General features: G+C 48.3%; 2 protein-coding genes across 2 annotated transcripts in view; one reads left to right on the forward strand and one right to left on the reverse strand.

Moving 5' to 3' along the window:
- The window catches only part of LOC116623527 (anoctamin-2-like), a 192,075-nt gene that overhangs the window by 125,503 nt on the left and 40,464 nt on the right, over window positions 1-26,108 (reverse strand). The window lies entirely within an intron of this gene.
- Window positions 19,608-22,643, forward strand: LOC116623666 (AP-1 complex subunit beta-1-like). The gene has a single exon (XM_032391033.1). The coding sequence runs from the start codon at window positions 19,718-19,720 to the stop codon at window positions 22,535-22,537; it is 2,820 nt and encodes a 939-aa protein (XP_032246924.1). The 5' UTR covers window positions 19,608-19,717; the 3' UTR covers window positions 22,538-22,643.

A 26,108-nucleotide genomic window follows, 5' to 3' on the forward strand; every position in this document is an offset into this window, starting at 1 on the left:
TAGAGCTACCATATGATCCAGCAATTGCACTACTGGGTATTTACCCCAAAGATACAAAAGTAGGGACCCGAAAGGCTACGTGCACCCCGATGTTTATAGCAGCAATGTCCACAATAGCCAAACTGTGGAAAGAGCCAAGATGTCCATCAACAGATGAATGGATAAAGAAGATGTGGTATATATATACAATGGAATATTATGCAGCCATCAAAAGGAATAAGATCTTGCCATTTGCAACGACGTGGATGGAACTGGAGGGTATTATGCTGAGCGAAATAAGTCAAACAGAGAAAGACATGTATCATATGACCTCACTGATATGAGGAATTCTTAATCTCAGGAAACAAACTGAGGGTTGCTGGAGTGGGGGTGGGGTGGGAGGGATGGGGTGACTGGGTGATGGACACTGGGGAGGGTATGTGTTCTGGTAAGCGCTGTGAATTGTGCAAGACTGTTGAATCTCAGATCTGTACCTCTGAAACAAATAATGCAATATATGTTAAGAAAGAAAAAAAGAAGAAGAAGAATGTAGCAGGAGGGGAAGAATGAAGGGGGGGAAATCGGAGGGGGAGAAGAACCATGAGAGACAATGGACTCTGAAAAACAAACTGAGGGTTCTAGAGGGGAGGGGGTTGGGAGGATGGGTTAGCCTGGTGATGGGTATTGAGGAGGGCACGTTCTGCATGGAGCACTGGGTGTTATGCACAAACAATGAATCATGGAACACTATATCTAAAACTAATGATGTAATGTATGGGGATTAACATAACAATAAAAAAATTAAAAAAAAAAATAATTTCGCCTTCATATAATTGAAACATTAGATGGAACAATAGGCAGATAATAAAAGCTGACTGTACCCAACATGAGAAACAAAACTAATTTCAGAAGTTCTCATGGTTTCTAGTGGATTTTCAACACGGTAAGACAGAAAAAGTCTAACCAGACAAGTGACACAGTATCTGTAGCTCAGATGCAGATCAGAAGAAGAAAAATAATCTTAGGGGGCTGTATAGCCATACACATCTAGTGAGCTCGCTCAGGGTACAAGACCTCTGTGAATCACTAGGATTATGGGAATAAGACCATCCCCGCACTTGAGGAACTTGGTGTCTAGTGGGGAAACAGACATGAAAACAAATCATTATGACATTTGCAAGGTACAAAAGAAGTGGGAAGGAGGAAACACGGGGTCAAGGCAGGCTTCACAGAAGAGAGCAGGCATGAGCTGAGACCCATTCCTTAGGGGGGAAAGGCCATGCCAGGTGGAGGGAAGAGCACGGGTAAAGGTGTGGAGGCAAGAAGCCTCACAGCAAATGATTTGGTGTGACTGGAGCCCAGGATGTGCGTCTGGGGTTAAGTCAGTGAAGAGACTTACTAGAGATAAGGCAAAGATGTGGTCAAGAGGCTAATCACAGAAACCTACATGTGTAAGGAGTGTGAACTTGATCTTAGGTGCTTGGAAGCCCCTGCAAGATTTTAAATAAGGGATTGACTTAATCAGATTTGCATGGAGAAAGACCACCCCGATACAGCATGAAGATGGTTTGGAGGGGGCTATCTAGGGACCAGTTAAGAGATCCTGCAATAGGGGCGCCTGGGTGGCTCAGTCGTTAAGCGTCTGCCTTCGGCTCAGGTCATGATTCCAGGTCCTGGGATCGAGCCCCGCATCGGGCTCCCTGCTCGGCAGGAAGCCTGCTTCTCCCTCTCCCACTCCCCCTGCTTGTATTCCCTCTCTCGCTGTGTCTCTCTCTGTCAAATAAATAAATAAAATCTTTAAAAAAAAAAAAAAAAAAGAGATCCTGCAATAATGCAAGGGGGGTTACTGAGTGCTGGAATCAGGACGGTGGCCCTGGAGAAGGACAGGTGGAAATAGGGAAAACAGAACTGACATGACTTGGTCTCTACGTGAATGTGAGGGAAGGGAGACATCTAGGGAGGCTTCCAGATTCTGGCATGGTTAAGGAGAATGGTGAAGACAACCCTCGAGATAAAGAATCAAGAAGATACAGGACTGACAGAGAAGATGCTGAGTTCATCTATGAACATGCGGAGCTTGAGATGTTCCTGGACATCCAGGCATGCGTGGTCAGCAGACAGGCAGAAGAGCCTAGAGCACATGGGTTAAGTTAAATAAGAGCATTTGAGAGTCATCATATGCATGTAAATAATAAGCTGGCCATGGTGACATGGGCGAAATTGCCCAGAAGAGAGTTTGAAGAGAAGGGTAAAGGGAAAAGGAGAAAAGGAGCTGAAGACAGAACCCCGAGATACTGCTACTTCACCGGAAAATGGGGGGCGGGGGTGGGGAGAACACACGAGAAGGAGTAAGAATGCCCAGAGAAGCACCGAAAATGTAGGGACGAATCATGTTACAGACCCTGCAAACCTTCAGAAGAGAAAATACCAAGTCGGCAGTGGTCGACTGCGTCAAAAGCAAAAGAAAGATCAAGTAAAAACAGGGTTGAAATCGTCTTTGATTTCACTGAATAGAAATATTAAGCGAAATTAAATAATATAGAGCACACAAACGTAGCTCCTAAAGTTTAGCAGACATTTGATAAATGGGTGGATGGACAGACAGACGGATGGATAGATGCACGGATGGACGGATGGAAGCCCTTCATATGGACTACCCCCCCAACCCCCCAACTAAACTCACTGTCTGCATCATGGGTTGGATTTGTGATGGTTTTTTCCAGAGCCAGAGATAAAGGTGACTTCAGAGCATCACTTCCAAGCTAAGTCATATAGTCATCTACCTGTATCTACAGAAAAAAAAGAAAAAGAAATGTCCAGTCCATAGAATAACAAGAAAAAAATATTCATAGCTATTTTACCAAGAAGGGTCTTCCAAAGGTCATTCCATCTATCCCCCTGCCTCTGGCAGTAGGTCAAGAGCAATTTTTAACGCACGCCATCAGTAACATAAAGAAACCCACACATGCATGCATCCAAATCAGACTTGCCAGAAGGAAGGGAGGAGTAGGTTTGCATCTACCCTACCACCTCTTGCATCTGGCGGGGGGAACGGAAAAACTCGTCATCAGCATAGCTGCTGCCCCCTGAGCCAACAGCACAGCCGCAGAGCCAAGTCTCTGTGAAATGCATCAGATCAAACTCAATGATCAATAATAAAATCAACAGCCTTCTCAAAGCCAAATTCAGAAGGGGCAATCCTGTCATTTCTCCTGGGGCCAATGAGCAAACTCATTTTTGTGAGATTTATAGCTTTAACCAATTCTCCGGATGCAGGACAGTGTTACAGAAGTCAAACCTTCTGAATAGGTAAGAGGCCAGGGTCAGGGGAGTAATGATACAACAATTAGAGGGGCTCATGGATCCCGCGACCCCCTACGCCCACCAGCTCTAACAAGAGAAATCCAAACTGCTTACAGGGGTTAACCAATCAAACCAGAAAATCCAACAGCGATACAGTTCAGCTGGAAGAATGCTCCTTTATTAAACAAACAATGTGTCTGGAACACTTTTGGTCTCATTGTTCCATTCCAGGCTGGAGACTGAAGCTATAGAAATAAATTAGCAAGTTCAATAACGCTCATCCCAGGCTGACTCTGCTGGCAAATTGAGACTTCCTGGCGGGGGCCAAGAATCGAATTAACTCTTTCGGGCTATGGTTGGAGGTGGGTGGCTGGGGAGGCCGAGAAAGAGATTTCAAAACATAACCCACGAGTGAAAGAGGGAGGCTGGATGGCCCTGAGCACTTTTTCTTCAGAGATCTTTAAGAGTGGGAAGGAAAGGAATAGGCAAAACATCTCCAGGTTAAGATTGAGACTTTCTGACAGCAGTAGACATCGACCTGTGTCTACTCGGTCCGTATAATCCATCACCTCTCCTACCGCCTGAGAGAAATAATGCCTCTCCCCAGCTCAAGCTTCCATCAGGGGTCCAGGTACACCAGGAGGTGATGGATGGACCCCACGAGCCTGTGGTCTGCATTTTACAAACAGGAAATTCAAGTTTGGAGGGATTTCTTGGGACCACTTGACTTGAGACCTTGCTACCATGCTCAATCTTCTCCACTTCTTAGGGAAGGGGATTTGGAGAGCCATGGCCTTTAATGATACCTTCAAACAGCCAGGCCAGGATCTGCACCCCTCCCCACAGGCACAGGCTAGGGACTGTGCCAGCTTTGGGCCCTGGCCCGCCGGCTGGACAGAGGACAGAGGACATTCACAGCTTGGTCAGACATCAGAGGGACTGGTGGCCAGAGGACGAGCCATGTGACAGGTCTTCTGGTCCAAGCTTCAGAGGAAACCGACATCAAAGCAAGGAGAGGCGTTAGCTGGGTGGTCTGAGAGAGCAATTAGGGAACAGGAAGGGGATGGAGAAAGGAGAGCACCCGGTCGCCCACATCCCCAAACAGAGCTGTCTTTGTTTTCCTGACGCCAAGTCCGGCAGCAGACGCAGGCCCCAAGAAAAAGGGCCATGACCTTGCTCCAACTGGGGTCAGGGGGGACAGTAATGCGATCCTCAGAGTCACTCAGTGCTGTCCACTGGGGAGATGATGGGCAAAGAGAAAATTCTCTAGAAGATGGGGAGGTCAAAAGCCGGAAGGGGAGACAGGAGAGCACAGAGGGGTGCACGTGGGCAGAAGCATCTCCCTGTGGCTTCCCTGCTAGGGTTCCGTGGGACCCCCTTATCACTAAGGAGTTTCAAGCACCCACCACACACCCTGCTGGAAACCACTGAGGCCACCACCTGTGTGTCGACCTCCAATCTTAGAGTGGCTGGGCTCCCCCTTCCCTGGCTTCCTGTCACCAGCTGGGGTGCTGAACACGGAGATCAGCTAAATATCTGAGGCTCGCGCACACAGCCCACGCTGACTCCAGCGCAGTCCACCCTAGCAAGAAGACGCACCTGCCCTAAGGGTAGGTCCACCTCCTCTACCGATGAACCAGACCTAGAGAAGCCCTGTGCCCCAGAGCTTATTCATAAACTTACAGCCACTCTGTACCAACACTCAAGGGAATGTCACTTAGTGGTTCGTTTCATGCGCACTCTGAGTAATCTTGTTCATCATCGACACCGTCAACGGGAAATAGCACAAAGACTTGAGTGGGTTTGTACCTGCAGATGTCTGCTCAGCCATCGGATCTCTGGCTGTTCTGCAGAACTCTCTCCGAGTTAGGAGAAGAGGACCCTGTGGGGAAGCAGTGTGAACCCTGGGCTGGGAGCTCAGGTTTTCACCTCAAGCTCCTGCTTTCCTACTGCATGGAATTGGGGCCTTGGCAAGACACGTCACCTTGCCAGGCCTCAGTTTCTCCGTGGAAGCAGGAGGTTGGATGCAATGACTAACATCACAGGTCATTTCTAGCTCTGATATTTTCTGGGTTTATTTACTGCACTTTAAACAGTGCCAGGTATTTATAATGAGCAATTATAATGGCAAACATTGATTGACCATGGCCTTTTACCTAGGCAAAATGTTTGAGCTCTGTAACCCTGTGCCTATGTCGGGAAACTTGGTTGAAGCTGTAAATCCCACAAACACGAGTGCACCCCATCAGCCCAAGAACAATCACAGGATTGCTCTCTCTGAATGTCAACTCCTGTGTGGCAGACACTCTCTAAACCTTTCCCATGCATGATCTGACTTACTCCCCACACCAGCTCTGGTGAGGATACATTATAATCACCATTTGACAGAGAAAGAAACAGAGGCACAGGACAGCTTAAAATGTGGCCCAAGGTCACACAGCTAGTAAAAAATGGAGCTGGCAAACCCCGGTCATCTATCTCCAGACCCTGAACACTGACCTTGGACATTCTATGGCCCCGCCAGCAGTAAATGAAGGGAAGGGCATTTTGGTTGGGGGTGGGGGGGAATGGTGTTTGTTTTTTTATAAAGATTTTATTTACTTACTTATTTAGAGGGTGCATATGCAAGTGGGGGGAGGGGCAGAGGGAGAGAATCCCAAGCAGACTCTGCCCTGAGCACGAGCGGGGCTCCATCACACGGCCCTGAGATCACGACCTGAGCCGAAATCAAGAATCGGACGCTCAACTGCCTGAGCCACCCAGGTGCCCCTAGGGAGGGGCATTCTGAATCCAGGCCTCTCACCAGCCAAGGTGCCCGGCAACACTCGCTCCCAGCCAAGGTGGGCAGTGATTTTAGCTGCCACCACAGGATGCTGTAAAATTCATGAGGGCGGAGGATGAAATCACTGGCGTCTGCTCAGAGCACGAGGGCAGCTCCAGTTTCACAACTGTCGTCCTCAGCCCATCTCCCTGAGCAGCCTCTCGTGCAGACAACGTGAATGCCGGCCAAGGGCACACCTAAAAGCCTGTCCTCCACCCCCTGCTCCACCCCTCCTTCCTGCGGCTCTAATTGCAAATACCGCCTGATGAAGAGCAATCACAGCAGGGTGGCAAGGTGGCAGGAAGGCCAGGTGGGGTCACTAAGGCCCCGAGGCCATCTCTGTCCTGACCCAGCACAGCCCACACTTTGTGCACCATTCCAGAGGTGGTGAACAGGCAACAGCAAAACGAAGGCCAGGAAACTCTTCCTGGGGGCCAGGCCAGGGTGTCCTGCCTGCTTCGGGAAGGTGCTGCCCCCTCGCCTAATAGTCTCCCCCTGGAGGGAAACAGCAATCGCTTATAGCCCTTCTCTCCAACCCACGACCCAGGACAACACACTGGGCCTGCAAATTGCTCTAGATCATCTGGACAGAAAATGGACCAAACAAAAGTAAAAGGAAGCCAGCAGGTAGCCCAGCAAACGCACTCTCTTCCCCCAGCACAGTGAAGGACAAACAGCCCCAGGGCAGGGCCACGGATGAAAGCAGAGAGGACCCAAAGCAGGAAGGCTACCTTCCCCTCCGCCACCATCAGACCCATGTTCAAAAATCTGGTTCCGATTTACTGCAGCCATCCATTGCCTGATTCTACCAGAAAGCACTACATTCTTGCTCTGCTATTTCATCTCCCTCTGGTCCAGTCTGCTCTGGCACCATGTCAGATTAATATTCCTATTCCGTGGAAGCCGGACGAAATTTCCTCTGGTGGGGTTGACCTCTCCAGTTGGCCCCGGCTGCCTGGAAGCTTACAAAGCCAGTGGCAGCCACCAGCCCTTCCCCAGCGCTGGGGTCCGGAAGTGTAAACACTCTGGGTGGCCTCTGACTCACACAGAAAGTTATTAGGAAGGAGCGAGGCTTTACAAGGTGTCAGAGCTTTACCAGGCCTTCAGGTTGGGTGAGCTGATGTCAGGCTTTTGCAGAGAGAGAACTGAAGGAAAAATGCACTACAGACACAGACCACGCTATGTGCGAGGCTCGTGCTTACTGACTAATGACCAGGGCTGGGCAAAGGGAAGTGGCCGTAAGCAAATATAATAATACCTAGTATCTACAGAGCAACTTACCATATGTCAGGCACTGAGCTAAGGGTTTTAAATGCATTATCTAATTTGATTCTCTCCACAAACCCAGAAAGGCTTGGTCATGTGCGGGCTCAGTAAGTGGCAGAGCCAAGGCGAGGACCCGAGCAGTCTAAATGCAGAGTCCCAGTCCTTAACCACTGAGCACACTACCAGCATGGTTGGAGTTCTCTGGAGCATCCCTTAGAACCATGCCGTTCTTAATGAGCAACAATGGGGATGATTGTGAGGGCTGTGCAGTGGCTAAAGACCCTGAGCCAGGACAGTGCTACCTCCATCTGACTTACAGACTCTGACTGCGAATCAACACATACTCAAGTATGTCAGTCTGTCAAGGCTGACTCCATCCAAAGCCAGAGCAAACTTTCCTGTGTCTGTCTTTCTGGAGATGTATGCCGCTGCCCCCTCCATGAGCAGGGATCGCCAGAAGAAAGTACAGACTCTATCACCCAGTAGATGCCTGCAGTGGGCCAAGACGACTCAGAATAGAGTCGTGACCTGGGACTCAGGACCTGCGATTGAGGAGGAGAGGCCCTTCCCAGCCTACAAACCTAAGCCACCCTGACTCTCCTAAGCAGGTCAAAAAGCAAAGAGGAAAAGCAGGTGCTCAAACAGATATTTGGTTGTTTTTTTTTTTTAAGATTTTATTTATTTATTTGAGAGAGAGAGAGAGAGCACAAGAGGGGGGGAGCGGGAGAGGGAGAAGCAGACTCCCTGCTGAGCAGGGAGCCCGATGCGGGACTCGATCCCGGGACTCCAGGCTCATGACCTGAGCAAAAGGCAGTCGCTTAACCAACTGAGCCACCCAGGCGCCCCAAACAGATACTTGTACACCCATGTTCATAGCAGCATTACTCACACTAGCCGAAAGATGGAAGCAACCTAAGTGTCCATTGACAGATGAACAGATAAACAAAAATGTGGTCTATACATACAATGGACTACTAGCCTTAAAAAGGAAGGGATTCTGGGGTGCCTGGCTGGCTCAGCAGGTGGAACATGCTTGATCTCAGGGTCATGAGCTCAAGCCCCATGTTGGGTGTGGAGATTACTTAAACATAAAATCTTTAAAAAAAAAAAAAAAGAGGAAGGGAATTCTGACACCTGCTGCAACATGGATGACCTTGAGGACATTACGCTAAGTGAAATAAGAGGACACAAAAGGACAGTCACAAAAGGACAAATACTGTATGATTCCACGTATATGAGGTACCTAGAGTAGTAAAGGTCATTGAAACAGAAAGTAGAATGGTGGTTGCCAGGGATGGGGGATGGGGGGAGTGGGCAGTTAGTGTTGAAAGAGGACAGAGTTTCAGTCTGGGAAGATGCAAAAGTTCTGGAAATGGATGGTGGTGATGGTTGCATAACAACGTGAATGTACTTTATGCCACAGAACTGTAGACTTAAAAATGGCTAGAATGGTACATTTTATGTTATTTAATATTGCATATATAATCTTACGTACATATAGTTTTTTAAACTATGTATATTTCACCACAATTACCAAAAAATTATAATGTGATGTCTCTTGAATCTAACAGCAATTAAAAATTAGGCTTGAATCTTAAAAAAAAAAAAAAAGCAAAAATGAATAAGTAATCCACAAAATCCACAGATGGAAAGGAGCTACATTCACTAGCCTCAAACACCAATGAAATATAATGATGGATTCACAGAAATCCGGGACAGTGAAAGTTAAATCTTCCAATATTCAATTATTCAGGTAAGTAACCCTACCTGACACAGCAGCACCCTCAGTAAAAATGTATGATTCCAGGCAGATCACACACAGAGGGCTGGGACCGACCCTGAGAACCCGCTGCTTCCACAGTGGGGACTCTGATCCTGAGGGCTGGCCCCTCCCACGGCCCTGCAGCCGCCCATTCCCACCAGTGTCCAGGGACATGTGGGCGGCTGTCCCCAGGAGGCCCAATGAGCCATGTCGCTGAGTCATAACTGGTTTGCTCTCTTCAGTCATTTTCTTAGTCATTCAACTAACATTTTAGGTGCACCTTCTCTATGCCAAGCACTGTGAGAAGCTCTGGAAACAAGGAAGAGGAGCAAGACAGGAGCAGGGGAACTAAGGTCTTTTGTACATTGCAATTTGCCCAGTACAGCTCTAAGCTCTTCATAAGCATTATCTTCTGCATGCCTCACACAAGCCCTGTGGGGTACATACTACTGCTATGGCTTCTTTTTTTTTTTTTAAGATTTATTTATTTATTTTAGCGGGGGAGAAGGGCAGAGGGGGAGGAGAGAGAGTCTTAAGCAGACTCCACGCTGAGCGAGAGCCCCACACGGGGCTCGATCTCACAACCCTGAGATCATGACTTGAACAGAAACCTAGAGTCCAACACTTAACCAACCGAGCCATTCAGGCTCCCCAGCTCTTTTTTTTTTTAATGTAAATGCAAACTCCTAATGAAGGAGATAAAGCTTCTGGGACTTACACAGGGATTTGGATCTAGACTTGCCTGGCCCCTAAGTAGGAGAGCTGAACCACTATTGTACACCGCCCATGCCCAGAGATGCAGAAATTAATGCCACATGACCCCTGCCCTCAAGGAGTGCATACGCTGCTGGGAACAGCAGGACAGGAGCAACGGGACCCCTAGAAGAAACTTGCTAAAACATGAGCCAGCGTATGGCGTGAATGCCTAGGAGCCCCCACGGGAGTCACGACTACTACACAAGGATGGGGCTCTTAGACTCTAAATGTCCTTCCTCCACCTGTGGTTTTCTTGGGAACCAACCATGTGCCCTCCTCTCCACAGCCCCTCCCTCCCCATGCCACACTGAGAGTGCCAGCCACCAGACGCACAATCAACTTAGGAATGACAAAGTGGGGCTCCCAAGCAGAGGGGGAAAATGAAGCTTTTTTAGGTCAGGGCCAAAGGAGAAATAAAGCCTTCTTAAAGTGGGGCAGTGACTCTTCATGGATAGAGTTTCACTTAGACAAGCAGCATTCCACAGCTCTTTACTGCCACCTGGTGGCTTGGAGGACTCATGGCAGTTGTGCAAATAATGCCCTGGGGCTAAGAGTTCAGACATAAAAGACGCTCAGAGGCAGTGTGTCTGTGGACAAGCAAAAGCACGTGCTCAGATGGAAAAAAGGACTCATCAGGTCTGTGCCTTCTCTGGTCTGTGGCCCCTTTTAATTTTCTGCCCAGACCTGCAACTTGGGAAAACAATTCTGCCCAGAGGTGGTAATTCCCACCAGTACTGAGTCCTTGGCAGCATGGACAATCTCCCCCAGGGGCCTGGGGAAAAGTGGCAAGGCCTCTTGCAGCTGCAGAGCTCATTCCTCTAGCAGAATAGCAGCTCTAGCTGCTGGCATCCTCACCGCTAGTGCACAGGCCAGAGGAGAACGTGCTTCCAGCTGATCACACTGGAACAGCATCGGGCAACAGAACAAGACCCTGCCATAAACCCTCCTGGGCCCCCTCAGAGGAGGGCCCTCCACCCACAGCCCAAGGTGAGAGGTGCACATGTCAGAACAGATCAATGTCTTTATAAATACCTAATCTGAAGTTAATTATTTTTGAGCAGCTCTAACTTCTAGGATTTTCCCCAAGGCACTCCATAATGTTTTATTTCTTTTAATCTCATCTGCTCAACCAAGGGATTTCCACTGTCCTTGCTCAGCTTATTAAAGAATAAACCACTGGGTACTTAACATTATTAAAATGAAATAACTTGACTTATATTCTACTCTGGATAAAAAGTTTTCCCATGTTTATTAAAGGATAGACTAGATCAGTGGTTCTCAAAATGTGGTTCTGGGACAAGCAGCATCAGCAGCCTCTGGGAACTTATTAGGAACACAAATTCTCAGGCCTTGAGACTAACTGAATCAGAAGCCCTCAGGGTGGGGGCCAGAAAGCTGTGTTTTAAACAAGCCTCCCTAGAGTCTCAGTTCTAGGTAAGACGGCATAAGCACACTCCCTGCTTCTTTTCTTCTGAATAAAGCTATTAAACCTGAACAGAAGGTATGGAGCAGCTATCTGAGAATTCTGAAAAGTGAATAGTATAAGTGAAAAGTGAATAGTAGTAGTCAGACTGAAGAAGAAGAGGGAATTTAAACTAATACCAAACTGGTGTCTTTCTCCTTCAGTATCCCCCCAACTTAGACTTGAGGTGGTCCAAAAGCCAGATGTCGGTATCATCAGCATCGCAAAGAGCCCCGAAGGGAGCCCTCTAGTTTTGACTTGAGAGATAAAAAAGGACTCTCTTAACACTCAGAGAGAATGGAAGTAAACCCCCATTTTTTTTCTTTTCTCCATTCTTTTGCACCCTAGCCCACAGGCCCCTAAAAGTCTAAGGGAAAGGAATGCTCTGCTCTAAACAGAGGAGCTGTGCCCCTAAGAAGTTGGAGCAAATCCTTGTTGCTGTTTCTCTCTCTGTGTCCTCCTACCAGTCGACCTCAGACACAGTTGCAATTGTAGGAAGTATGTGGCAGAGGAGGGTAAGCAAATTCCAAGGTTTCTGGAAAAAAGGTGACAAAAGGGATCCTGGCAGACTGGAAGGTACAGAAGGATCATGGAGAGAGAGGAGCACAGCAAAGTGACCCCATAAACTGTTCATGAGCTCCTTCACTTACTTCTGGGCTCCACATGCACACATTTGACCCTAAATAGCATGCTACATACTCTAAAGACTAAACTACATCGTAGACCACTGCCCATGTCCCAAACTGGCCACTTGGTAGCATCTGCAGAACAGAATCAAATAGCACAAGGCTTTGAAAATGAAACTGACCTTGAAACCACAGCCCACAGAGGACTGGTCAGAACTTGCAGCCCAAACCTAACCAGATCAATTGCCTGTTAAAACACAAATAGGATTTAAACAAGACCCAGAGACTCGTAATACTGAAAAGTCCAGGATACAATCAAAAATTACTTCGCATACAAGGAACCAGGAAATGCCTTTATGGGAAAGACAATGGATGCCAACTCCAAGTTAACAAAGATACTGAATATCCGACAAACACTTTAAAGTAGCTATTATAAAAATGCCTCAAGAAGGGACTCTTGAAACACTTGAAATACATAGATAGAAACACTCTTGAAATACATAGGTAGAAAATTTCAGGGATAAAAAAAGAGGCTATAAAATGAACTTGATAGAAATTTCAGGGAAAAAAATAGAATAAATGAAATCAAAAGCTCACTGATGGGCTCGATAGCAGAATGGGGGTGACAGAAGGAAGAGAGTCCTTCAAAAAATCAATAGGAATTATCCAACCTGAATAACAGAGGGGAAATAATGATTGAAAACAACAAACAGAACCTCAGAGATCTGTGGGACATTACCAAAATGACCCAACATTAATGCCACAAAACCTTCAGGAAGACAAAAGAGTTCAGTACAAGGGAAAAAAAATCAATATAATAACTGAAAACTTCCTCCTAAATTTGGTGAAAGATTTAAACGTACAGATTCAAGAAGCCCATTGAATCCCAAATAGGTAAACCCAAAGAAATCCATACCCAGACATGTGATCAAACTGTTAACAAAACTAAAGACAAAGAAAAAAAACAACAAGAGATAAACAGGAAACAATGATGTGAATGACTACAGATTTCTCATCAGGAAACAGAAGGCCCAGAAGACAGAAGAATAACATTTTGCAAGTGTGAAAAGAAAAGAAAAGAATCATCAAACTGGAATTCTATATCCTGTGAAAATATCATTCACGAATGAAGGTTAAAATAAAGGCTTCTCAGATGAAGGAAATCTAAGATAATTTATTGCCAACACACTTGCTGTAAAAGCACTTGTGAAGGAAATACTTCAGACAAAAGGCGGAAATGACATCAAAAGGAAACTTAGAACATTAGGAATGAAGAAACAGCCACAAAAATGGTAAATATCCAAGTGAATGAAATATACCACTCTTCTTGATTTTTAAAAAATGTGTTTAGTAGTTAAAAATAAAAATGATAATGTTTCTGATGGGTTTTTCAATTTATGGAACTGTATTACATAAGAAAACAATGAGACAAAGCCGGAAGGGTAAAGGGACTTATGAGATGATAAGGTTTCTACACTCCCCTTGAAGTGGTAAATACTGCTTCTGAGTAGACAGTAAAAACATAAGCATATCTACTGTAATCCCTCAAGCAACCATGAATAAAACCATACAAAGAAACATATTCCTAAGGTGCCTGGGTGCCTCAATCAGTTAAGCATTGACTCTTGATTTCAGCTCAGGTCATGATCTCAGGGTGGTGAGATCAAGTCCCATGTTGGGCTCTGTATTCAGCACGGAGTCTGCTTGTCCCTCTCCCTCTGCCCTTCCTCTCTCTCTCAAATAAATAATAAATCTTTTTTTTTAATTCTGGGTTAAAATAATAATTTAGTAAGTGAACTACTGAGAAAAAACTCTGATAGAGATGATCCATGATTTCAAGCTCTAAAGAAAATTCTAAGTGGAGATATAAATTTAGGAGCTCTCTTACCATGAAGATGGCAGCAGAAACGTTGGAAATAAATCATCTTGGGAGTCACTGTAAAATGAGAGAAGGGAGCCTAGAAACAAGATTCAAAGCAGCCCAACACTTAAAATAACCCAGCAGAATAACTCAGCCAGGAAGACTTAGAGGAGGTGGTCAGAGAAGTAGGAGGGAAATCAGGAGAGTGTGGTATCAGGTTAGATGGTGTTTCAAACAGGAAGGAATGGTCAGTTGTGCTGGATGTTGCTATAAGGGTAGGGAAGCTGAGAACTAAAATATCTCTGTTAGGTTTTAGCACCAACCGGACAGCAATGCTCATCTCTACAAGGGCATTCAGGGCAGAGTGGTGGGAATGGAAGGCAGACTAAAGGAGCTTGCCTAAGATAAAAAATGGAAATAGTAAAAAAAAAAAAAAAAAAAACTTTGAAAGTCTATGAGATACTTAATATAAAGTGCAGTGATTAAGATAATGAGTTATTAGAGCAAAGGTGGTCAAACAGACCCATAGAATAAAACAGAGAATCCAGAAGCAGCCCCACACACGTTTGATGACATGGAACACTGCAGAGCCATAGAAAAGGATGGTTCTTTCAATAAATGCTCTTGGGGCAATCAGGCATCCACGTGGGGGAAAAAATTAATCTCGACTCACACCATGCCACACAGGCAAGAAAAAAATCAATTCTATATGGATTGTAGTCCAAATGTGAAGTATTAATCAATAAAGTTCTGGGAGATAACATTAAAGAATATATTCATGACTTGTACCATATAGGTGATGATTTCTTAAACAGAGCACAAAAAGCACTAATCATAAGAAAAAAATCGATAGATTGGACTAGAATAAAGTTAAGAACCTCTCTCCACCAAAAGACACAAAGAGTGAAAGGAAAACCACAGAGTGGAAAAAAGATATTTAGAAAACAGATACTCAGTACAAGACCTGTATCAAGAATACATGAAGAACTCCCTCAAATCAATGAGGAAAGGGCAGACAACTCATCTTTTAAAAAGGTCAAAAGGCATGAAGAAGCACTTCACAAAAGAGGATATCCAAATGGCTGGGGGAAAAAAACAATACATATGAAAAGGTTTTCATCTCATTAGCCATCAGAGAATGAAGATTGAAACCCCACTGAGATACCACTACAGATGTAACCAGAATGGCTAAAATTAAAATGACTGACAATACCAACTGTTGTCAAGTATGTGGAGAAATTGGAACTCTTATACACTGCTCATGGAGGGTATAAATTGATACAAAATCTTCGGAAACTAGTCAGTTGTGTCTACTAAAGCTAAGCAAACATACATATACCATATGACCCAGCACTTCCCCCCCAAAGTATATACCCATCAGAAGTGCTTCACCAAAAGATTTGTAAAAGAACAGTCAAAGCCATGAACAGACATTTCTGCAAAGAAGACATCCAAATGGCCAACAGAAAAAGTGCTCAATATCACTCAGCATCAGGGAAATACAAATCAAAACCTTAATGAGATACCACCTCACACCAGTCAGAATGGCTAAAATTAAAAAGTCAGGAAACGACAGATGTTGGCGGGGATGTGGAGAAAGGGGAACCCTCCTACACTGTTGGTGGGAATGCAAGCTGGTGCAGCCGCTCTGGAAAACAGTATGGAGGTTCCTCAAAAAGTTGAAAATAGAGCTACCGTATGACCCAGGAATTGCACTACTGGGTATTTACCCCAAAGATACAAATGTAGTGATCCGAAGGGGCATCTGCACCCCAATATTTATAGCAACGATGTCCACAATAGCCAAACTATGGAAAGAGCCCAGATGTCCATCAACAGATGAATGGATAAAGAAGATGTGGTATATATATACAATGGAATATTATGCAGCCATCAAAAAAATGAAATCTTGCCATTTGCAACAACATGGATAGAACTAGAGGGTATTATGCTAAGCGAAATAAGTCAATCAGAGAAAGACAAATATCATACGATCTCACGGATATGTGGAATTTGAGAAACAAGACAGAGGATCATAGGGGAAGGGAGGGAAAAATGAAACAAGGTGAAACCAGAGAGGGAGACAAACCATAGGAGACGTTTAATCATAGGAAACAATCTGAGGGTTGCCGGAGTGGAGGCGGGTTGGAGGGATGGCGTCGCTGGGTGATGGACATTAGGGAGGGTATGTGCTATGGTGAGTGCTGTGAATTGTGTAAGACTGATGAATCACAGACCTGTACCCCTGAAACAAATAATATATTATATGTTAATAAAAAGAAAGAAAAAAAAAACTTAATAGATCCCCGTGGTAAGATGTTCAATTAATAGACCATCACAATGATTGAGATAATTTTAAATGTTTTTTTAATTCAATCCCTACAATGGCCTACCTCTGTATGATAGAAAAAAACATTTTTTATTCTTCAGTGATAAAAAAAAAAGAATTGAAGTTGACTGAAAAAAAAAAAAAAGAACAGTCAAAGCAACACTGTTCATAGCCTAAAGCAGGAAACAACCCTAACATCCACTGACAATGAATAAGTAAATTGTGGTACACTCAAACAACAAAATAAATACCTTTATAGCAATGAATAAACCACCACTATACACAATATAGATGAATCTCACACACATAATGTTTAACAACAACAACAACAAAAGCCAGGAACTAAGTATATACTGAGTGATTCCACTTATTCTGAATGATTCAGAAATAGGCAATACTCACGCATGAAGCTAGTAGGATATTATGACCTTTGGACAGGGGCCCATGACTGGGCAGAAGCCCAATGGGGCTTTTGGAGGGCTGGAAATATTCTATTTCTTCATCTGGGTGGCAGTTACACACATGTATCCACTTGGTTACATACTTACACTTTGTACACTTATGTTTTTCTGATATATGTTACACTTCAACAGGAAGTTTAAGCCTGGCTATGAAGAGGCAGAGTGAGCAGGTCATAACTGAGGGGTAACAGGGTTGAAAGAGGAGTTCTTAAAGGCAGAAAAAAGGAGGTAGGGGGATGTAAAACCAAGCTGCAGCCAAAAAGCTGGCTGTCTCTCGCTAAGGTGGGAGAGACCCTCCCTGCTGTCTGCCTGAGCTGGGGTTCTGCGTTCAGCCCAGCAAGTGCCCAGGCATGGTAGATGCACAGTAGACTAATGAAAACAACCCCTCTGGATGGTGCTTCCAGCTCAGAGGCCAGCAAATACTGCTTTAATAGTCATCCCTGATCACAGCTCAGAGGACTACAGACTTCATGTTCTTAGGAATTCTAACAACTGAGTCAAATAGCCAAATCGCATGACTTCCATCTTCAGAGGAGGAAACAGATGCATGTCATAGGTTCACAGCTAACCCGCAAAATCACATGGTCCCTCAAAGACTAGGGATTCCAAGATCCTTAGTCAGGAAGGCCCACAGACGCCAGGGGACCCCACTGGCAGCACAGTGTCCTGGAAAGTGCAGGGCTCTCAAACGGAGCTCCATCTCCAAAAACCTCAGTTTCTATAAAATTGGAAAACTTTCACAACAGCTTGAAGAGAATGAGTCCGGCGTGTACTCAGGTGACCACAAATGCTTGTCCCCTTTCTCCTCCCCCTTCCCTCGGAGAGCAGAAGGTTTTCAGAAAAGAGAGACAGCCCTGTCTTGCGAGGAGTTCCCACGAACCAGGGATGCAAAGGTCTCTAAGAGTCCAGACGCACGTTCTTAAGACCATGCGACCTCCTGGCGCGATACATGCCAGTCCGAAGGACAGCGCATCCCTTTCCCTTCGCTGCGCTCGTCCAGCCCAACCACACAGGTTTCTGTGTTTCTACGTGGTTTGGGTGTGTTCGCTTTTCCTAGATGGCTGGGGTTGGGGGGGTGGGGACACAGCAGCACAAATGTGTGTGTTTATGTTTCAAGCTGCAGCTGTTTATTTTCCCAGATGAATTTTAAAATCACTCCAAATTCATCAGCATCTTCTAAGGAAGCCTCCTAAATAGCATCATGTTCAAAACTCAGAAGCTGTGCTGGGATAGGGAGAAAGAGAACCGGGGCAGGGGGGCAGGATGCACGAGGAGCTCCGTCTTTAACGGCTTCCCCCTGCCACTCAGGTTGTGCCACGCTCTGGCTCTTGGGAGGAGCATCCGACTCCCCCGCATTCACACCCCTGGACCTCAACTTAATCAAGGTCAACCAAGAGCCCCGGGAGGCTAGAGAGTTACCACCGCGGCACCCGACTTCGCCTTCTAGCTCTGGGTCAAGGGGAGGCATGAAGAAAGAACAGCAGGGGGAAGACATGCTTGTTTGGACAGGCATCTGTTGCTGAGCGTCTCCTAGTCTTGAGAGATTTTAACTTTCCACGCCTAATACTCAGCACCCATCGAGAGGGCAGGGGGCCATTTATAATGCTTCTGGGAATTGGAGAAAGTTACCAAACTTCCATGGGCCTCCATGTGTAAAATAAGATGAGCATTAAAGACTCTCAAAGGTCCCTTGCAACTCTGACGTTCTGAGTCATCGGGGCTTACAATAAAATAAAAGAGGAAAAACTAAAATGAAATAAACTCTTCCTTTTCCAAAAGAAAAAAAACGGGGGGAGCATTCGCTCTCCCTCTGCATTTAACTTGTGTGGCCCTGCCATTCTGGCCTGGCCCCCTCCCTGGACAGGAAATGGCCCCAACCCCCTTCTCTGGCACGGTGGCTTCATCTGCGGAGTATTTAATTAGAACTGGTGATGGCTGTTCGGACAGAGCCAAGGCCAAGAGGGCAGGAAGGCGTCCCCTTGTCCTCGGCTCAGGAGACTACGAGAAAGCCGAACAGCTGGGACAGGTTTCCACGTAGGTCGTCCCCCTACTGGCAGCATTTGATGGCTTTCTGTGCTCATCGGTTCAGATGTCCTCCTGGGGAGGGCCTTGACTTCAGGGGGTGGGGCCCCTCTCAGCAGGAGAACAGGCTCTCCCTGTCCTGCTCGCTCCATTCGGTCTGCACACCGCCCAGCAAGCGGAGGCTGCAAAAGGGACCTGGAGATGTTAGCAGACCCAGGCAGGAAGTAACAACAAGCAGATTCAACCTGGAAAAATGTGGCCATTGCATCTGGGGATAAATAATCCGAAACACAAATACTCAGGTGGGAGGGGGATGCCTGGAACAGGAAGCGGCCAGACAGCATTTGGACAGGAGCTTGCAATGTGATCTAGTGACAAAGAAATTGCTGGGGGATTCACGAGCTGGATGCATGGAGGTGATACCCCAACAAGAACAAGGAAGGAACAGGGGCGGGGCCGCAACAGCTGTTCTTGGTCTCTCTAGAGGCCAGGACTAGGTGGACCAAGGGCTTGTGATGGCAGCAAGAGAGGTTCAAGTCAGACTCTAGAAAGAACCTTGTCACTACGAAGCATAGGGACATATTATGTGAAGTGATGGAGAAGTCTCTGGGAAGATGTTTGAAGGACATGGACACAGGAAGCCTGTAGGACAAGATGACCTGCAGACGTCTCATGCAGCCCACCAAGGAAAATGTGACTCTGCAGAAAACAGTAAGCTGGCCTGTTTATCAATGCCACGGGAGACAGAAATGGAGGAACCCAAACCAGCCACAAACACTGAAATGCAAGATCTGGGAAAAGTCACACAACTCTCCTGAGTCTCAAACAACACTGGGAAAAGAGCCCCAATCTGCAAAATTGCCAGACTCCCTCCTCCTCAGGCCCATAAAGAAGATATTTTCCAGTCCGCTCGGCAGGTGACAGCCACGGGGCTCTGAGCGGCCGGCGGCACAGACGCACCGGGGGAGCGGGAGGACGAGGCCGCGGACATTTTGCTGGCGAGCCGAGCCGCACCATGGTGCCGGGAGCCATTCGGACCTGTGGAGTCTGGCACAGATAAGGGACCAAAATGACTGACTCAAAGTATTTCACCACGACCAAGAAAGGGGAGATCTTCGAGCTGAAGGCAGAGCTCAGCAGTGACAAGAAGGAGAAGAAGGAGGAGGTGGTAAAGAAAGTGGTTGCGTCAATGACCGTGGGCAAAGATGTCAGTGCCCTCTTCCCTGACGTGGTGAACTGCATGCAGACAGACAACCTGGAGCTGAAGAAGCTGGTGTACTTGTATTTGATGAACTACGCCAAGAGTCAGCCCGACATGGCCATCATGGCTGTCAACACCTTTGTGAAGGATTGTGAGGATCCTAATCCCCTGATCCGGGCCCTGGCTGTGCGGACCATGGGCTGCATCTGCGTTGACAAGATCACAGAGTACCTGTGTGAGCCACTCCGGAAGTGCCTGAAGGACGAGGACCCATACATGCGCAAAACAGCAGCTGTGTGTGTAGCCAAGCTCCACAACATCAATGCCCAGCTGGTAGAGGACCAGGGTTTCCTGGACACCCTGAAAGACCTCATCTCTGACTCGAACCCCATGGTGGTGGCAAACGCAGTGGCTGCCCTCTCAGAGATCGCTGAGTCTCACCCCAGCAGCAACCTGCTTGATCTGAACCCGCAGTCCATTAATAAGCTGCTGACAGCCCTGAACGAGTGCACCGAGTGGGGCCAGATCTTCATCCTGGACTGCCTGGCCAACTATACGCCCAAGGATGACCGGGAGGCCCAGAGCATCTGTGAGCGGGTCACCCCCACGCTCTCCCACACCAACTCTGCTGTGGTGCTGTCTGCTGTGAAGGTGTTGATGAAGTTCATGGAGATGTTGTCCAAGGACCTGGACTACTATGGCACGCTGCTGAAGAAGCTGGCCCCGCCCCTGGTCACGCTGCTGTCAGCCGAGCCTGAGCTGCAGTACATGGCCCTGCGCAACATCAACCTCATCGTACAGAAAAGGCCTGAGATCCTGAAGCACGAAATGAAGGTCTTCTTTGTGAAATACAATGACCCCATCTATGTGAAGCTGGAGAAGCTGGATATCATGATCCGCCTGGCCTCCCAGGCCAACATCGCCCAGCTCCTGGCAGAGTTGAAAGAGTATGCAACAGAGGTGGATGTGGACTTTGTACGGAAGGCTGTGCGAGCCATTGGGCGCTGTGCCATCAAGGTGGAGCAATCTGCAGAGCGCTGTGTGAGCACGCTGCTCGATCTCATCCAGACCAAGGTCAACTATGTGGTCCAGGAAGCCATTGTGGTCATCAAGGACATCTTCCGCAAGTACCCCAACAAGTATGAGAGCGTGATCGCCACACTGTGTGAGAACCTGGACTCCCTGGATGAGCCTGAGGCCCGGGCTGCCATGATTTGGATTGTAGGCGAGTACGCCGAACGAATTGACAATGCTGATGAGCTGCTGGAGAGCTTCCTGGAGGGCTTCCATGATGAGAGCACCCAGGTCCAGCTGCAGCTACTGACAGCCATCGTGAAATTGTTTCTGAAGAAGCCTACAGAGACCCAGGAGCTGGTGCAGCAGGTCCTCAGCTTGGCCACTCAGGACTCTGATAACCCGGATTTGCGGGACCGTGGCTACATCTACTGGCGTCTGCTCTCCACAGACCCAGTGGCTGCCAAGGAGGTGGTGTTGGCTGAGAAGCCACTCATCTCTGAAGAGACGGACCTCATTGAGCCCACACTGCTGGACGAGCTCATCTGCTACATTGGCACCCTGGCGTCCGTCTACCATAAGCCTCCCAGTGCCTTTGTGGAGGGGGGCCGGGGCGTTGTGCACAAGAGCCTGCCACCTCGCACTGCCTCGAGCGAGAGCACAGAGAGCCCTGAGACGGCCCCTGTCGGAGCGCCCTCTGGTGAGCAGCCAGATGTCATCCCCACCCAGGGCGACCTGCTGGGTGACCTCCTCAACCTGGACCTCGGCCCCCCGGTGAGCGGCCCACCCCTGGCCACCTCCTCAGTGCAGATGGGAGCTGTGGACCTTCTTGGTGGAGGCCTCGACAGCCTGATTGGGGGCCCCAACTTTGTGGCACCCCCAGCAGCAGCAGTCCCAGCCAACCTAGGAGCATCCATGGGCAGTGGCCTGAGTGACCTCTTTGACCTGACCAGTGGCGTGGGCACGCTGTCAGGGTCATATGTGGCCCCCAAAGCAGTGTGGCTTCCAGCCATGAAGGCCAAGGGGTTGGAGATTTCAGGTACCTTCACCCGCCAGGTGGGCTCCATCTCCATGAACCTGCAGCTGACCAACAAGGCCCTACAGGTCATGACTGACTTTGCCATCCAGTTTAACCGCAACAGCTTCGGCCTGGCCCCTGCTGCCCCCCTCCAGGTGCACGCACCACTCAGCCCCAACCAGACTGTGGAGATATCCCTGCCTCTCAACACGGTGGGCTCGGTCATGAAGATGGAGCCTCTGAACAACCCCCAGGTGGCCGTGAAGAACAACATTGACGTCTTCTACTTCAGCACTTTGTACCCACTGCACATCCTCTTTGTGGAGGACGGGAAGATGGACCGGCAGATGTTCCTGGCCACGTGGAAGGACATTCCCAATGAAAATGAAGCCCAGTTCCAGATCAGAGACTGCCCCCTCAATGCGGAGGCTGTGAGCAGCAGGCTACAGAGCAGCAACATCTTCACGGTCGCCAAGAGGAACGTGGAGGGCCAGGACATGCTCTACCAGTCCCTGAAGCTGACCAACGGCATCTGGGTGCTGGCGGAGCTGCGTATCCAGCCGGGCAACCCCAGCTTCACGCTGTCCCTGAAATGTCGAGCGCCAGAGGTGTCCCAACACGTGTACCAGGCCTACGAGACCATCCTCAAGAACTGAGGCCCCATCCAGTGCCCACCCCAGCCTTCTGCCAGCCCCAGCAAGGAGTCCCTGGGAGTGGCAGCACCTCCTTTCTGGAGAGGCTGAGCAAGGCTCCTGGCCACCATGGAGTTCCCTGGTCCTGACTGCCGGGCCCGTGTGGGTCCTCAGGGCAGGGCAGCATTCCTCCTGGAGTGAAATCTCAGTGTACCCCTGTGCTCGGGGACTCCCCTCTTCCGTTGCTGCTGACAGGGTCAGGTGAGGAGGGGACCAAAGGAAATAGAGCCAGAGAGGCCACAGAAGCTGATCAGGCAGACCCAGGGTTCTTCTCTTCCTTTTCCCGACCAATGCCTGAAGGGTGACTGTGTGGCTCCCTCCTCGGGCTCCTGGCTTCTCATGAAGCCCCCTGCCCCTCAGTCTCTCTTGGGTCAGTGTTAGAGGGCCTCCCCATGCCCGCTCTCTGGCCAGGCTGTCCTGGTGTGTGGAGTCCCTTGGTGTGCCAGGAGAGCCCCTCTGTCGGGTCTGGGGCTCCTGGGGCCTACACCCCTACCCTCCCTCTCTGCATCCACCCAGGCTGGGCCCCTGTGGTTGTGCCAGTCGGGCCTCAGCCTCCTGAGCACTGACCCATACGGGCAAGATGGGCAGAAACGTCCAAAGCCCCGGCCCAGGCTTCTGCTCCCCGGCAGTTGCACACACCCACTCGCCCCACTCCTTCTCTTGCCCCTGAAGACGGTGACTGCCTACAATATAATCCTTGGCATCCCCTGGGTTCCTGGAGCAGAGGCAGGACTGAGGGATGGGGCACGTGGGTGAGCGGGGTGCTTCCCATCTGGGGTTTCTTTGGTGTTTCTCCTTAGTGTCTGCTGCCCTCCCCCTGGCCTCCCAGATTTCAGTTGTGTCGGACAGAGCATTAGGTTTTCCTGTACTGCTGTTTAATAATAAAGAAAGATTCTGCTTTTGGCAAAAAAAAAAAAAAAGAAGATATTTTCCAGTCCTCCCACTGGCTCCATTGCCTAGGACATGGGAGCTCAAAATGAGGCTCTGGAGACAAATCTCCAGGTACATGAGACCCAGCGGGGCCAATCAAATGCATACCAGTTGATCTGCTCCTTCACCAATAGGCAGTTGCTCTGGAGGGAGTTAGGTTAGACCCCAAGAAGAACTTCCCTCTTGAGTTTTCCGATACCGCACCAGCAAGGAAGAGAGCCGGTTTATATTCTCTCTTCCTCCTGTAGGTTCATAGGCCAGAATGTGCTTAGAGTTGAACGATGTATAGCATTTCCCACCAAAGCACAGGAGAAAAGGTACGGGAGTGCCTCCCTTCAAACTTGAGATGTGAAAGTCCAGGTTTAGAAAGCAGATCAATGACGCTGATTATTCACTTTGAAAAGGGACTTACTATAACAACTGACATGAAAACACTTCAAGCCCGATGAGGATTTTAAAATCCAGAATTCAGTGTAACGGGCGAGACTGCCCACTCAAACCAGGGCACAAAGATTGAAGACCTAGGGAGGCGAAGGTGTCTCTGATTCCAGGCGAGTGACCAGTCAGCCTGGTAAGGTGTTTGAGAGAGCTTTCCAGAGACTCCAGAAAGAAGAAAAGAAAAAAAAAAAAAAAAAGCCTTCTAAAGGGGGGCTCCCCAGGGCATGTGACAACAGGCAGGTGTCACGATCTGCCACTGGTCCATGAAGCCAGGCCAGGAGGGAGATGGGCATCACTTGGATGGGAGACTGCACCTCATTTATAGACAGGTCAGCCTAGAGGCCAGAAAAAGACAAAAGTGCTTTAGAGATCTCCAGATCTGAAATTAAGGAACTAGAATAGTAACCAAAACTGAATCACTTATGTCCTTGACCAATATTAAGTGTCCACCATGTGTAAGATGCTTCCTCGAAACAATTCAAAGAGATCCAATGAGAAAACTGAAGGGACAGGAGACGTCACATGATTCGCCCAAGTTTAGACATCCCTTGGTGGCCGAGCTGGGATTCAGATTCAGGCTGGCATTCCAGTTTCACTTACATCAAAACTTTCTCCTTCAGAAACCTTCCAGCCCTGTTCCCCTTGGTTCCAGTCATCACAGCAGAACAGTTTGGATGTGTACCTATGTACATATGCAGACAAGGTCTGGGCAGTTGGCGATTACCCAAACCAGGAAGGTGAGGGGCAGCGCAGATAAACCACAGCCCTTTGGTCCTGGAGGGCATTACACTCTGCGTTTGAGGGAGGAAGATCTCAGCGTATCTGTCTGATTCGGCTTGGCTTAGGCTAGGATTAATGACTGAATTAGCTTCCATTTCCCGAGCATCCTAACAGCAGGAGGGAATGACCCAGAACGCAGGAGGCCATGAGCAGATTAACCACTCCCCCTCCATAAGGAGCCACACATGGAATAACCCTGCACATGTACAGGGATCATCGTGGGACCGTCTGTCTTCTGTTTCCTTCATTAAACACTGACCCCCCCCCCCCCAGATGTACTGACCACATCTTCCTCCTTCATCCCAGATCAGAAGAGAAGCCTTTGCACTTAAGGGCATTCCATCCCAAATGTCACCCGGCTGTTACAGCATTAGGCTCTAAGGTAAGCGGCTTATGACAGCTGGGGGAAAGGCAAGAGGGAAGCCTGTGTGGGGCCATGGTTCTTGGAAAAAGAAAGAGCCAGTATGGTGTGATTTCCAGAGCCCTGCTCCACCTGCTGGTGCCCAAAAGCCTGATGCTTTGATCCCCATTAAAGTGCAGACGCTACAAAGCAGGGTAATGTGAAGGGTCTGAAGGAAAGACCCGAGAGTCCATGCAGAGGATGTGGAGTGATGGGAAAACCGGACAGGGAGAAGCTACACAGAAGGAAGGCTGAGCACGCTCAAGACCAACGCCACCTGGCCCCCCATACCCACTCTGCTGCCTGAAGGCAGGAAAAGGTAGTACACACACCTGGGGATCATCCCAGCCCTGCTCTCCAGGGAAGCTGACCTTCCACCCTGGCTCACTGCCCTCCCTACTGGGGTCCCAAGCAGCTCCGGACCTGTGCGCTCTCCAGTTCTTGCCGTGTCCCCCCCTTCCTGGGCAACCCTGTTGCCTCTCGTCCCTGCCTGCTGGCTCCACGCCCATCTAATGGTCTCAGGGCCCATCCTGAGCAGATTGATTCTTGCCACAAACACAAAGTACAAACCTTGTAATTAAAAGTTATCTGTGGGGTGCAACAATTCCCCAACCCGTGACCTCCCATGGAGATAGGAGGGAAGACAGGTGTGCACCACAGGGAGCAAAGAGGTAAGCAGAGAATACTCTCAAGTTCAGAGGCTGCTTTCCCCTCTCCTGAACCTGCTTTAACTGCTGGCAATCCCAATGGTGAGAATAAGGCCATCCCTTCCCCACACCAGGCTCAGGTGACAGAAGCATTATCCCTGGACAGATGGGATACCACAGTGACTGAGAGCTCAGACTCAGGGTCTGTCTGAATCCCTTCCTGACACCAGTTGATTGACCCTGACCAAGTTGGGTAACCTCAGCTCTTATCTACAAGAGCGACAGTAGTAATAAATACTTCAGAGGGTTGTTATCAGGATTGAATGAGTTACTAGATGTA

The sequence above is a fragment of the Phoca vitulina genome, unplaced genomic scaffold (genome assembly GCF_004348235.1).
Source record: "Phoca vitulina isolate PV1807 unplaced genomic scaffold, GSC_HSeal_1.0 scaffold59, whole genome shotgun sequence".
NCBI classification, from domain to species: Eukaryota; Metazoa; Chordata; class Mammalia; order Carnivora; family Phocidae; genus Phoca; species Phoca vitulina.

Excerpts from the sequence above, each read along its gene's own strand:
- LOC116623666 (XM_032391033.1), top strand. The coding sequence starts at position 19,718 with ATGACTGACTCAAAGTATTTCACCACGACCAAGAAAGGGGAGATCTTC.